The 14,932-nt window shown below is 37.0% G+C and overlaps 4 protein-coding genes across 5 annotated transcripts in view; all 4 read right to left on the bottom strand.

Moving 5' to 3' along the window:
* The window catches only part of LOC309717060 (uncharacterized protein), a gene marked incomplete at its 5' end in the record, with an annotated part of 99,972 nt that overhangs the window by 45,270 nt on the left and 39,770 nt on the right, over positions 1 to 14,932 (bottom strand). The gene's annotated exons all lie outside the window — the stretch shown is intronic.
* LOC309717660 (formyl peptide receptor 2-like) lies at positions 1,121 to 6,259 on the bottom strand. 2 transcript variants are annotated; one of them, XM_082552375.1, is made up of 4 exons: positions 6,130 to 6,259; positions 5,893 to 6,051; positions 2,878 to 2,994; positions 1,121 to 2,485 (listed from the first exon to the last, which is right to left on the bottom strand). In XM_082552375.1, exons 3-4 carry the CDS (start codon positions 2,885 to 2,887, stop codon positions 1,413 to 1,415), a joined length of 1,083 nt encoding a protein of 360 aa, XP_082408501.1. In that variant the 5' UTR covers positions 2,888 to 2,994; positions 5,893 to 6,051; positions 6,130 to 6,259; the 3' UTR covers positions 1,121 to 1,412. The 2 variants fall into 2 exon arrangements, with proteins under 2 accessions (XP_082408501.1, XP_082408500.1); XM_082552374.1 differs by having other exon boundaries at positions 5,893 to 6,021.
* LOC309718078 (formyl peptide receptor 2-like) lies at positions 7,216 to 9,497 on the bottom strand. The gene is made up of 2 exons (XM_082553054.1): positions 9,414 to 9,497; positions 7,216 to 9,021 (listed from the first exon to the last, which is right to left on the bottom strand). The coding sequence occupies exons 1-2, from the start codon at positions 9,421 to 9,423 to the stop codon at positions 7,949 to 7,951; spliced, it is 1,083 nt and encodes a 360-aa protein (XP_082409180.1). The 5' UTR covers positions 9,424 to 9,497; the 3' UTR covers positions 7,216 to 7,948.
* On the bottom strand, positions 10,883 to 13,377 carry LOC309718079 (chemerin-like receptor 1). Its single transcript, XM_082553055.1, has 2 exons — positions 13,276 to 13,377; positions 10,883 to 12,652 (listed from the first exon to the last, which is right to left on the bottom strand). The coding sequence occupies exons 1-2, from the start codon at positions 13,283 to 13,285 to the stop codon at positions 11,604 to 11,606; spliced, it is 1,059 nt and encodes a 352-aa protein (XP_082409181.1). The 5' UTR covers positions 13,286 to 13,377; the 3' UTR covers positions 10,883 to 11,603.

Genomic DNA, 14,932 nt, shown 5'->3' with positions numbered 1-14,932 from the left:
TACTGTCTGGAGAGGCACCATTAATTCTTTGTAGGACTATTGAGCTGACAATCATGTTCTCTCAGGAAATGGTAGAAAGAAAGAAAGAAAATAAGACAGCACTCCACACCCCAAGGCCTAATGACGTATTTAAAAAAAATCTCAAAAAAGGTTATTTGCATATTTAAAAAAATATACTTGAATACAGAGTAACTGAAATGAAGGCTTTTAAATGTTTCTAAATCTCAAGGATGTACATCTTTTCTAATCTCAGACCTTAAAGTCATAATTCAATTTTTTTTAAAACAGAAAAAGAAAATAAACAACATTTTCATACTAACTTCAGCACATTGCTCCTTGAACTGTAACTATTGCATCTTTTTGTTTACATACTGAATAGTCAATGTAAGAAAACTGACTATTTAGCATGTTTTCTTTATACATTTCTTTATATTTTGTTTCCATGGTGTCAGAATACATTACTGTAATTTTTGAAGGGGTCTCGAGCAATAGTTTTCTTTAGACATGGGCTGCTTTTTTACTCATTCAGTCTCTAACCATTTTCAGAGTAATGTTTTTCGTAACACATTTAACACTGATCTATGAATCAATAAAGAAAAAAAAAACTGCAACTAACTTAAGGGACAGACCAGTTCGGTGTCTACACATAACAGCCAACTAAGCAAATAAACTATTGTAATTCATAAATTTTGGCACCTTTTTATTAGCATTATTTGTTCCCATGTATTTATCGATGAAAAAATGCCAAGGATTAGAGCTAAATGTTTCCCAAAAAGTAGCCAAACAACATATGAACTGTATCTTAAGGCCATGACATGAAGAATTACGAAAAAAAAGAAGATTTATTGTATTTTTTGCTTTGCAACATCTACCTTCTAACATAAAAGTCACTTAAAATTAATTTAATGATGAAATCCAAATCATGGAAAAATGACAGCATCAAAGTAAAAAAACAGAAAACAAAACAAACAACACAAAAAAACCATTCATATGTTAAATAGTTTTAGTGAATTTTAATGCAGAGATGCAGCACGCATAAGTTTTAACGTATTCTGACTAATTAAAATTGTAACTCCTCTTTCTTACTATTATAAGTAAATATAGTAAGCATAGTGGGATATTCTCTGTCTGTGCAACAATAGATAAGTACCATACTAACAAGCTGACATTTTATATTTCTGTGAAAGAGTTTAAAGTTTAAAAAAACCAAAAACAAAAAACCATTTAATGCAATAAAATTCATTAGCAATTGATGTAAAATTCATTACATGAATAAATGAGGGTTTCATTCAAGTCCATATACATGTGAAGGCAGACGAGCAAATTATATTGTGTATGTCTGTTCATGAGCGTAAATTTGTAAAACAAAAAACAATGATTCATTTCAAAATTCATTGTCTGGTGGGGCACTCTTATTCAGTTCTAGGAATCCCCTCAGTGATGATTACTGTGCTTTCTGGGATGTTTTCATAAATGGCTGGGTCGATCCGATCTAAAGTGGCAGTAGTGTCTGATTTTTGGGAAGCTTTTGAAAAGGTTGATGACATGGAGCGGGTGGACAGAAATAACAAATGGTCTTCTGCCAGTGCACTCTCGAGTACAAAACAAATGGACTGTCGAAATTTCTTCTGGAATTCTTCACACATGAAAACATAAAGGATGGGGTTCAAGCAGCTGTTCAGAAAAGCCAGACTCACAGTCAGAGGACCATACATTCTAACAATCCCTTGGAGCTCTAACTTCAATTCTATGAAATTGAAAGTGTGGAAAGGCAACCAACAGATGAAGAATGCAAAAATGATGGAGAAAATGACCCGGCGAGATCTGCGTCTCCTTGTTCTCGGCATGCGCATTGCACGGATACCAATGGACACATAAGAGATCATTATTATCAGGAATGGGATCACAAAGCCCATAACAAAGCGAAAAATGCAGAGAGTCAATTTGTGTTCTTTGATTGTTGCAGAATAACCACAGGAACTTTCCCCTCCGTTCCCCACTGATGCAGTGCGAAAAGTGGCATAAGGAGTGCTGAAGACGCCAGCGATCACCCAGATCCCAGCTGATATAAGCTGAGCTTTGCTGACTGTGCGTTTGTTGTGTGCCCACACCACCACACAGATACACAAACAACGATCCAAACTCATGGCTGTCAGAGTAAAGATGCTGACAAACATGTTGACTACACTCACAAAGGTGTTGAGCTTGCACATGAATTCTCCAAAAGGCCATCGGTGACTCTGAGAGAGAGAAATGATCGAGAAAATAAGGAAGGCCGTGAAGAGGAAGTCAGCTATGGCCAGGTTGAGAAACCAAACCGAGTCGACTGTTTTCTGCATTTTGAATCCCGCCACATAGATAACAAGGCCATTGCCCAGAGTTCCAGCTATAAATATCACACAGTAGATGACAATGGAGGCTGTTTGTATGTGTGTGAAAGCTGCATCTTGTTCAGGTGACTGAGTTGCATTGAAAGTGATGTTATCTGAAAGCAAAAAAGAAAATGTTTTATTAAACAAATCATGTTTCCACAATATATTATATGAACAGATAAAATAAGAGGATTTCATTACATTTGTTGCCAAATTATACAAATTAAGTAATTTTTAATTAACAAAATACAGCTATGCATTTTCATAGTTGGCTCCAACACATGTTCTATGCAATACTAGCTTCTACTTTTGTGATGCACATACAGAATTCTGTGTGCAAGTTGATATTTGCATTTATCTAACTCAGTTTCTTTTGTGATTAATAACATAATTAATAACAGGTATGAGTGCTCATTTTGAACAGTTTAACAAGAACTCAAATAACCTTTCACATATTGCTGCTTAAAGAGAAATAGTAATATATGTCTAGACTAAATTAACTTACCCGTCCCCATGCTCTTTTTAGCTGAGAGAGTCTGCCGTGGTTGTAAGTTGATCTCTATCAGTTGCTGCTTCTACTTGCTCTCTGTCTTTGATAACGCTGCCCTCTCAGTTTTTGCAGCTGCAGATGAAGCAGTATGCAAATACAGAAATGAGCAGATAATTTAATAGTAACGCCTCAGAATATGCTAATGCAACAACATTTGCCTGAACTGAATGAACATTTTTGTGATGACGCTCAAAAGGTTGGACAAATCTTACAAGAGTATTATTTATATCTGTATATTGTGCCAATGTTGTACATATATCACTGTAGACAATCACCGATCGTGGTTAGCTACATCGTTCTTGTGCTGCACTGTACTCACATTCATGCACCCTTACAGACACTCTTTGGCTTATCAGATGAACACAAAAGACAAAGAAGTGCTAAAAATGTAAGAGTTTATTGCATAAAGATTCACCAAATAACATTAAAGTGGCTGTTTGGCAAAGACTGTTGTTATTAAGTGTCGATGCAAACAGTAAAACTGTATATTATTGATTTTGTATGGAAGTAGTCACTGGTGCAGAGATGGAAAAAATGTAAATATGCTTTTGCTTCTTTGTTAGCATTAGCTGTGCTTTAAAAACACAGTAATGCTTCCTGCACACGTGTTGGAAAGTTTCTGTGTGTTTGCACATTAGCTGTAATTATCTGGTTGATCTAGATGTTCAGATAGAACTAAGTAGAGGTACCCAAGGACACTTTTCAAATAATAGAATACCATATGTCTCAAGCAGTTGATTTTTCTCGGTGGTCATGCATTTAACAGTGTATACCAGTACTATGTAAATGGTAAATGGTAAATGGCCTGTATTTGTATAGCGCTTTACCAGTCCCTAAGGACCCCAAAGCACTTTACACATTCAGTCATCCACCCATTCACACACACATTCACACACTGGTGATGGCAAGCTACATTGTAGCCACAGCCGCTCTGGGGCGCACTGACAGAGGCGAGGCTGCTGGACACTGGCGCCACCGGGCCCTCTGACCATGTATATCATTACTTTCTGCACATGGCACTGGGTAATCATTTGCATTAATAGTGGTTTGTTTATAATTTATTGATACGATCTTGCTATTTCTTTTGTAATTTCTGAACTCTGCACCGAGTACTTGACTTCAGTAATATCATTGAAAAAGATGACATAAATTGTCATATATCAGAATCATTGCCACAAGTGTCCATTTCACGATTCTACTACCACGGTGCCATCCTAAATGACAGCTCGTTACAGGAGTGCGTTTTTATGATGTTCTTCTGTTTATTTATTAATTTATTAGTTTTGCTTTTTTCTTAATCACATATTCAGTTATTCTTATTTCTTAGTAAATTTGTTACTTTATACCAGGGGGGTTGTTAGGGTTTTGAAACACTGAGCCCTTAGCCCAGCTCTGAAATGTTTTGGATTTTCCTTTGATAACAACACCTCTTTAAAGTTTTTTTTAAAATTACTGCTTTGTGCTGGATGGAAAGTTATCTGTCTGGAAGAAGGCAAAAGGTTTATTATAATGGTTATTTCTCAGAGGGCCGCGAAATGAACTGTGGTCTACCCCAAGGCAGCTGCCTCGGTCCACTTCTCTACTCAGTTTTTACAAATGATTTGCCGTATGACCGGGATAAATCTCATCTTGTAATGTACGCTGATGATTCCACCATGTTTTATTCAGCCAGTAGCCACTCTGAATTGACAAGCGTATTACAACTAGATTTGCTGAATGTGTTTGATTGGATAAGTAAAAACAACATGATTATAAATGTGACTAAATCCAAATCCATGTTAATAGGAAGTAGAGCACGTTTAATCAACAGTCCACAACTAAATCTTTCCATAGCTGGATCGGCATTAGAACAGGTCACCCAGATTAAATTACTTGGTGTTACCATAAACCACCACCTTTCATGGTCTCAGCACATCAATTCTGTTATTAAGAAAATGGGACAGGGCATAGCTATAGCTAGGAAATGCTCCTTTTATATTACTTCTTCAGTTATGAAAGATGTCATTAACGCATTAGTATTATCTCATCTAGAGTACTGCTCAATCATCTGGTCTGCAGCTAATAAGACAGATCTGAATAGACTTCAGTTAGTCCAAAATAGGGCGGCCAGATTAGTGTTAAGGTGTTCATACTATACAAGTATTGACAAAATGCATGATAAACTTTCTTGGCTTTCTGTACAAGCTAAATTATACTATGGCTTACTTGTATTTTTAAAGAAAACAATACTGTTAAACACACCACACTTTTTTTGTGCTCAGTTGCAGTATCCAGATGAAATACATAACCATGCCACACGATTCTCAAACAACCACAATTTAGTAATTCCTCGTGTTAAAAGTAACTTTTTGAAAAACTCTGTTATATTCAGAGCATCGTTTCAGTGGAATAAGTTGCCTGAGGCAATAAGAGAATTGGCTTCAATTCATAATTTTAAAAATCACCTAAAAGCCTATTTAGGCAGTTTTTAATGTATTTGTAAAAATTGTAGAGGGTAATATCACTTGTAATGGAAATTGTGTATTTTGTTTGAGTGTTTTGTTTTGGTTTTCTGCTTTTATATAATTTTTAATATTCACATGTTTACATTTCAGTATTGTAAAACTTTACTGTAGATCTAATTGTTGTAACATTTTATTTGGAGATATTTGATGGCTTGGGCCCCAGGAAGACTAGCAACCACTGTTGTGGAAGCTAATGGGGTTCCTTATAAATAAACAAATAAACAAATAAACAAAACATTTTATAGTATAATTCATATAACATCTCAAACATTATGAACACTAAAGATTGAATTCTTAGAATGATTCAGAAATAAACAGTAAACAATAAAAAGTTCAATTTGAGTTCTTCTTGTTTGATGCAATAAAAAAATTAAGCAGCAGGAATAAAACTTAAAAAAAAATGTTAGAATGTCGATGAAGTATTAATTTGAGAAAGTATTTATCTAGTTAAGTTTTTAAATTTTACCTGCCCTGGTCTCATAACTTCTTTCCTGTTATTTTGGTATCTCGTTGTTCAGCTCCTCTACTCTCCGTGTCACGGCTCGGGGCAGCGGCCGTGTGAAGAGTGGAAAGGAGGACTCAAACGCAGCGCTTCCTTAGATGTGAAGGTGATTTATTGACAATACTGAACATAAAGTGGAGATGGCAAACAGAACTAAGGACGAACTAAACTGGGAGAAACTACACAAAGGGAGTGGCAAACCTGAACATGAAGGGAGAACAGCAGGGAGAGCACGCAGGGGATTCACCGGGTATGAACACAGACGACGCGACGAGGAGCAGAGGAAAACACACACTATAAGTACACAGAGAGACACTGGGAAATCACACACAGGTGGGGGGAAACAGCTGGACCTGATTAACCTGACGGGACAGGGGAACACTAACACCAGGGACCAATAGAGGGAGCACAAACCCAGAACCCAGTATCTAAAATCCCAAAACACAAACCATCCCAAAACAGCCCATGAATAATAAAGAGAATAATAACAAAAAAGAACACAAACACAAAGTCACTGAGTCATGGTCGCAGGACCATGACACTCCGCACCTTTTCTTCTCTCCTCTGTCCTGCTTATAAGAAGAATGTAATATAAACCGTATACTAAACAGGTTTTCTTTCAGTGGATGGGAGGAGCGGTTAATGAGGAAATTAAAATAGTAAACAAAAACATGCCCACCAATCAATAACAAGGCCGGAGCCATCATACCTATTACGGTATTTATTTTTTGCTTTGCAGTTCTACATCTATCCTTGTGTAAGAAGAATGTGTTTAGTAGCCATTTTAAAAAAAAATAATTCTTGACTTAATTTTATTTTTAGTCTCAGAACGAATAGTGAGGCAATACCATTTTGATTTTGCAACAACCACAAGTCCTAATTGAGAAGGGCACAGCTCATCCGTGCAATAACAAACCTATAATAAGCAGAGGCTATCTCTAGTTCTTTGACTGTATTTCATAGTTTAATACCCTACAAAAATCTAATGTGTTAATCTGTTGGTTATAATTTTAAAGGATTTATATATATATATATATATATATATATATATATATATATATGTAAGGATTCCTTTTATTTTTCAATTTGCATAGTGTGTTCAATACTACACTGTGGCATAAAGTATACAGCCTTATAAATATCCAGTGAAATAAAAGAAGAGTATGCAGAGTGTAAGCCAGTTTTGTCATGCAGACAACATCAGCATGTTTTTATTAACAGGTTGATCAAAAAACCCTTAATGATCAATAAAAAGACACAGCTCTCGTGTAAGAGTATGATGCATATTGTTTAAACATGGTTAGGAACATACATACAAAAAAGTGAAAGTAATTTAAAATGAAATGTCATAATGGTATTTCAAATCATGGAAATTGACAGCATGAAAGAAAAAAAAAGAAACTCCCTGGAGTTTGTTTGATGGTTCTCTGGAGTTATGAAACACACTTCTCAGTCTGGAAATCTGATGGATAAGTCTGGGTTTGGTTGTTGCCAGGAGAATGGTAATTTTCTGACTGCATTGTGCCAAGTGAAAGGAACTGTAATGAATATTTAATCCTCCCAAATTTTTTGAAACAATTTGGGGATGGCCCCTGCCTGTTCCAATATGACTGTGCAAGAATGCACAAAGCACTGTGTCCATAAAAACATGGATGAACGGGTTTGGTGTTGAAGAACTGGACTGGCCTGCACAGGTTCCTGACCTCAATAGAACATCTTTGCGATGAATTAGAGTCGAGACTGCGAGTCAGGCCTTCTCATCCAACATCGCTGTCTAATCTCACAAGTGGTCTTCTGGAAGAATGGTAAACACATTCCTAAACATCTCAATGAGTTGAAGGGTGGGCTGACATCATCTTAAACACTATACATTAGAATGGGATTTCATTCAAGTTCATATACATGTGAAGGCAGACAAGCAAACACTTTTGGAAATATTGTGTATGTCTGTGCATGAGCGTAAATTTGTAAAACAAAAAACAATGATTCATTTCAAAATTCATTGTCTGGTGGGGCACTCTTATTCAGTTCTAGGAATCCCCTCAGTGATGATTACTGTGCTTTCTGGGATGTTTTCATAAATGGCTGGGTCGATCCGATCTAAAGTGGCAGTAGTGTCTGATTTTTGGGAAGCTTTTGAAAAGGTTGATGACATGGAGCGGGTGGACAGAAATAACAAATGGTCTTCTGCCAGTGCACTCTCGAGTACAAAACAAATGGACTGTCGAAATTTCTTCTGGAATTCTTCACACATGAAAACATAAAGGATGGGGTTCAAGCAGCTGTTCAGAAAAGCCAGACTCACAGTCAGAGGACCATACATTCTAACAATCCCCTGGAGCTCTAACTTCAATTCTATGAAATTGAAAGTGTGGAAAGGCAACCAACAGATGAAGAATGCAAAAATGATGGAGAAAATGACCCGGCGAGATCTGCGTCTCCTTGTTCTCGGCATGCGCATTGCACGGATACCAATGGACACATAAGAGATCATTATTATCAGGAATGGGATCACAAAGCCCATAACAAAGCGAAAAATGCAGAGAGTCAATTTGTGTTCTTTGATTGTTGCAGAATAACCACAGGAACTTTCCCCTCCGTTCCCCACTGATGCAGTGCGAAAAGTGGCATAAGGAGTGCTGAAGATGCCAGCGATGACCCAGATCCCAGCTGATATGAGCTGAGCTTTGCTGACTGTGCGTTTGTTGTGTGCCCACACCACCACACAGATACACAGACAACGATCCAAACTCATGGCTGTCAGAGTAAAGATGCTGACAAACATGTTGACTACACTCACAAAGGTGTTGAGCTTGCACATGAATTCTCCAAAAGGCCATCGGTGACTCTGAGAGAGAGAAATGATCGAGAAAATAAGGAAGGCCGTGAAGAGGAAGTCAGCTATGGCCAGGTTGAGAAACCAAACCGAGTCGACTGTTTTCTGCATTTTGAATCCCGCCACATAGATAACAAGGCCATTGCCCAGAGTTCCAGCTATAAATATCACACAGTAGATGACAATGGAGGCTGTTTGTATGTGTGTGAAAGCTGCATCTTGTTCAGGTGACTGAGTTGCATTGAAAGTGATGTTATCTGAAAGCAAAAAAGAAAATGTTTTATTAAACAAATCATGTTTCCACAATATATTATATGAACAGATAAAATAAGAGGATTTCATTACATTTGTTGCCAAATTATACAAATTAAGTAATTTTTAATTAACAAAATACAGCTATGCATTTTCATAGTTGGCTCCAACACATGTTCTATGCAATACTAGCTTCTACTTTTGTGATGCACATACAGAATTCTGTGTGCAAGTTGATATTTGCATTTATCTAACTCAGTTTCTTTTGTGATTAATAACATAATTAATAACAGGTATGAGTGCTCATTTTGAACAGTTTAACAAGAACTCAAATAACCTTTCACATATTGCTGCTTAAAGAGAAATAGTAATATATGTCTAGACTAAATTAACTTACCCGTCCCCATGCTCTTTTTAGCTGAGAGAGTCTGCCGTGGTTGTAAGTTGATCTCTATCAGTTGCTGCTTCTACTTGCTCTCTGTCTTTGATTTCTCCTCCCTCTCAGTTTCTGCAGCTGCAGATGAATCAGTATGCAAATACAGAAATGAGCAGATAACAAAACAGTAATTTCTCAGAACACACTAATGCAACAACATTTGCCTGAACTGAATGAACATTTTTGTGATGACAAGTCTTAATAGAGTATTATTTTATAGCTAACTATTGTACCCTTCTTGCATATTTTGCTGTAGAGAGTCCCATTTGTGGTTACCTACATTGTGCTTCTGCTACACAAAAGGTCACTTGACTTATCAGATGGACATGAAAGACACACATATGCTAATAGTTTTAGAGATCATTTAAAAATCGTTCATAGATTTACCAATTAACATTATAGTGTATGTTTGGTATGTTGTTAACAAGTGTCAATACAAACAGTAAAATTCAGTTAAAAAATGATGCTGTTGAGTTCAGTCTACTGTACGCAGCGGTAGCATCTCTTCCACAATATAGACTGCAATAATTTTTTTAAGATCACCTTCAGACGCTTTCTGTGCTGCTGAAATAAAATCAGGTTTTGCCTGCTTAGCAGGAGTTGTCCATGGATGATGAACAAGGATCACTCAGAAGTGTTCGTCTATGCTCTCGTGTCAGGCGCTTCAGTAGATTACTCATGCTATTAACAGCAGCCGATAGTTTTTTTCTCCCTAGGACATAGCTTACATATTACTGTAATATTCTTGTCTGCTTGTTTCAGAAAAGTGAAGAGACGGGAATATTTCTATTTCAAAAAACAGCCACTCGCTTCAGCCGAGTCCTACATATTCTGCTTTAGAATACGACTATGCAGCAAAGTGGCGCGAAATGACGTGCAGCTGCACTACAGCGATGTTAAAGCAGCAGAGTTTACGTCTACATTTAGAAGACAAATGATTGAAATTAAATAATGATTTCAGCGAGTTTAATTATTTTACAATGTAACACAAGTACATTGTAAGTAACTGTAATTAAAATACCTAAAAATGAACAGTAATTAGTTACTCTACTTTTTCAGTGGAAAAGTAATTTAATTACAGTAACTCGTTACTTAGTAACGCATTACACCCAACACTGCTCATGGCCTTTGATCGGTGGGTTTTGGTCAGTGGTTGTTGATCAATGGTCATGAGAATCTGCATAATTAAGATTAAGAAACTGACCTCCCAGCCCACTGTTCCTTCAGTGGGCAGGTTTCAGTCATTATGCAAATATACTGTTTAAAAGATTGGGGAAAACTGCAGCCAGCTGAGACTGAAGAAGACAATGGGATGAGTGACGAAACATTTCTCCCACTGAAAACGCTACGTCCAGATAAACAGAATCAGACTCAGAATCAGACTTCATCAGAATGTTTTTATTCTTTTATTTTATATACAAGTGTAACAAAATCATAATGCTCTATTAAAGTTCAGTGTCTTCTGACATCATTATGAATTCTGATCATAAAGAAAAAACTGGTTGATGAGCAGGAGTATTAAAAGCTTACTTAGAAACATATATAACTTTTCTCAAAGGAAATTTAATGATGGCAATCCAATTTCTATGAACAATATAAAGTTCAAAAAAAGAAACAAAAACAACCCCCTCTCCAAAGAAAGAAAAAAAAAAACGCTTCATGTAATACTTCATGTCATCCTTCTCTCACCCCAACCAGTCGCAGCAGATGGCCGCCCCTCCCTGAGCCTGGTTCTGCCGGAGGTTTCTTCCTGTTAAAAGGGAAGTTTTTCCTTCCCACTGTTGCCAAAGTGCTTGCTCATAGGGGGTCATATGATTGTTGGGTTTTTCTCTGTATCTATGAAGCGCCTTGAGGCGACTTTTGTTGTGATTTGGCGCTATATAAATAAAATTGAATTGAATTAATCCTTTGTTTTAATCAAGAACTCAATAGCTATAACTCCAAGCTGCAGCACAATAACATGGGTTTTCAGTTACTCTGACTCTTTCTTGCTTGTCTAATAATATGACAAGACAAAAACACGTGCTTTGTGTTTCTGTGCATGAATGTACTTTATGTTATAATCTGATGTGAAAGTTTTGGATTAAAAATCAATGAATTCCTTTTTACATTGCCTTTTGTTACACTGGATTTTGTTGCTGTGTGTTGATTTTACTCGGAGACCGGAATCTCCTCAGTGATGATCACGTTGCTTACTGGGATGTTTTCATAAATGGCTGGGTCAATTATTTTTAAAGTTGCAGCAGGATCAAATTTTTGAGACATTTTTGAAATGGTTGATGACGTACAGTGACTGGACACATGGTCCTCTGCCAGAGCACTCTCAAGTACAAAACATATGGACTGCCGAAGCTTCTTCGTGAATTCTTCACACATGAAAACATAGAGGATGGGGTTCAGGCAGCTGTTCAGAAAAGCCAGACTCAAAGTCAGAGGACCCATGATTCTAACAATGTTCCTGAGGTCTGGGTTAGTCACAGCCTTTAATTCTATAAAGTTAAAAACATGGAAGGGTAACCAGCAGATGAAGAATGCAAAAATGATGGAGAAAATGATTCTGTGAGATCTCCTTCTCCTTGTTCTCTGCATGCGCATTGCACAGATACCTATGGCCACATAAGAGATGACTATTACCAGGAATGGGATCACAAAGCCCATAAGAAAGCGAAAAATGTGGAGACTCCATTTTTGTTCATGTGTCATAGAATAACCACAGTAATATGTCCCATTATCTCCTAACACGGTGCGAAAAGTGGCATAAGGAGTGCTGCAGATCGCAGCAGTCACCCAGATACCAGCACATATGAGCCGAGCTTTGCAGACTGTGCGTTTGTTCTGTGCCCACACCACCACCCAGATGGACAAACAACGATCCAAACTTATAGCTGTCAGAGTAAAGATGCTGGCAAACATGTTGACTAAAGTGACAAAGTTGTTGAGCTTGCACACGAATTGTCCAAAAGGCCACTGGTGACTCTGCGAGAGAGAAATTATCGAGAAAATCAGGAAGGCCGTGAAGAGGAAGTCAGCTATGGCCAGGTTGAGAAACCAAATTGAGTTGACTGTTTTCTGCATTTTGAAGCCCGTCATGTAGATAACCAGGGCGTTGCCCAGAGTTCCAACTATAAATATCACACAGTAGATGAGAATGGAGGCTGTTTGTATGTGTGTGGAAGCTGCTTCCAGCCCAGATGACTGACCTGTTGCGAAACAAAAAAACATGAAAGCAATGCATCACAGACATTAGTTGAAACTTATAAAAACGCTTCTTTACTTAAGTGTACATGGCTATGTAATTGTTATGGTTGTATGTTATAGTGCTTGATTCTAACACATATTCTGTGCAACACTAGCTTCTAGTATAGTATCCAGAATATGTGACATACATACTTCTTTTATCATAAAAAAATCACATAAAATATCAGAAAAACAAGATAAAAAAAGAAACAAAACAACAAAAAAGGTTTGATTGTGTTAGCAGGTTAAAAACATTATATATATATATATATATATATATATATATATATATATATATATATATATATATATACAATTTTCAAGTGCATATAATTCTATATTACAGTGCTTTGGCCTGGCACATGGGCTACAGTAGTTGCTCAAGATAGAGTACCACATTATGTGAAGTACTCACAGAATTCCTTGTGCAATTTCACATATTTATTTATTAATTTCTTAATTTCTGTTGTGATCAGAACTAATAACAAGCAGGCATACTCATATTAATCATTTTAGCAAGAAATCCTAATGACATTCACTTAATGCAATTTAAAAGAAATGCTCATAGATGTTTAAATTGTCTTACCTGTCCCCATGGTTCTTTAGCTGAGAGAGTCTGTCTTTACTCCAAGTGGATTTTATCTTCTTTTTGCTTGCTGTCTGTCTTTGCTTAACCCTCCCTCTCAGATTATGCAGCTCTAAATGAGGCAGTATGCACATGCAGAAAAGAGTTGGGAAAAGAAAACAGGAACACTCTAGAACATGCTAATTCAGCAAAAACGGCTGCCTGCGAGTGCGCTGTTGGAGAAACGGAGCCAGGCAGACAGAGGAGAACTGAAGTTCGACCAGGTACCAAAGCAAATCATTCGTACTGTACAAATAATGTAAATATGACGGTGTATCACAAAAGATCGATATCAAACTGATCACTTGACCCATATTACGTTACTTGCTCTTCAAGTGAATTAACAAATGGCGAAATGAAAAGCCGAACAACAACAATGCTGTTTCTTTAGAGAGTCTTAGCTTACATGTGTGTCTATTTCATATTTTCAGTTGTTACTCTCCACGGCTAAATAAATCGGATTCAGTAATGCACTGATATACAAGAATGGACATAAGGGGCTTCTTTCAAAGCAAAAACTCTGGTAGTATTTTATATATTATGCTTTGTATGTTGTTCAGTATATACCCCAAAACAAGAGGAATTTCAATACACAGCAGTATATTCACAGTTGAAACCAGATATTTACATACACTTTATGGAAAACACAAGAACATTTTTTTTACTGTACAACATCAATTTAGAGTAAACTTGTTTTGTTTTAGATAAATAAATATTGAAATATCTTTTGAATTAGTTAATTGTCAGAATTAAGAGAGACAGAGCTGTCTATTTTTTTATCACTTTCATCAAATTTAGGAGTACATATACACTAAATTTATTGTTAATTAATAAGAAACTCCAGACGATTCCATTCTGAGCTGAAGAAGCTTCTGATAGGTTAGTAGAGTCCATGTGAGTAAATTGGTGGCACAGCTGTGGATGCTGTGGGATAAAAAGGGGGTGTTTTTTCTGTTATTTTAGTATCGGCATTATTAGTACATCAGAATCATATAACCAGCTTTGCATTAAACATTTATTGAAGCTTTTGACATTACATTTGTCATGATCTGGCTGTGTGGAGGCAGAAGAGGACCCAAACGCAAAACTCACGGAGACAAAAAGCTGAACTCAAAATCACTGCTTTATTGCAGGCTTCACAAAGAAACAGAACTAAATTGGGAATGCTAACAGAAAACCGAGGGAACACAGAAAGACACACAGGTCCGGGGAGGAGACATTGACAATGCGACACTGAACTGAGGGAGACATGAGGGAAGTGGGAGCACACGGGGAACACAGCTGACACAGATAATCATAACGAGACAGGGCAGGAGTGAACACAACATGACGCATACTGACGAGAGACTGTCAAAGTAAAACAGGAGGAGAGGTTCAGACAGGAGGAGAGAGCACAGACATAACGAGCTGGGGAAAACATTGAATGAAACACAAGGAGAAACGAGGACTCACAGATACACAGAGGGGCACACAGGGGGTAATCAAATAAGGAACATCTTAACAGAACCTAGGAACCACGGCATAAATAAGGAACAAAATACAAAAATACAAGAAAACTAAGAATGCTGGGCCAATATGGCCCAGGATCATGACAACATTAACATTTGTATTACAATGA

This window comes from Aulonocara stuartgranti (genome assembly GCF_965226115.1).
Source record: "Aulonocara stuartgranti genome assembly, chromosome: 11".
Classification (NCBI taxonomy): domain Eukaryota; kingdom Metazoa; phylum Chordata; class Actinopteri; order Cichliformes; family Cichlidae; genus Aulonocara; species Aulonocara stuartgranti.
This window is presented reverse-complemented; position numbering and strand designations above follow the sequence as displayed.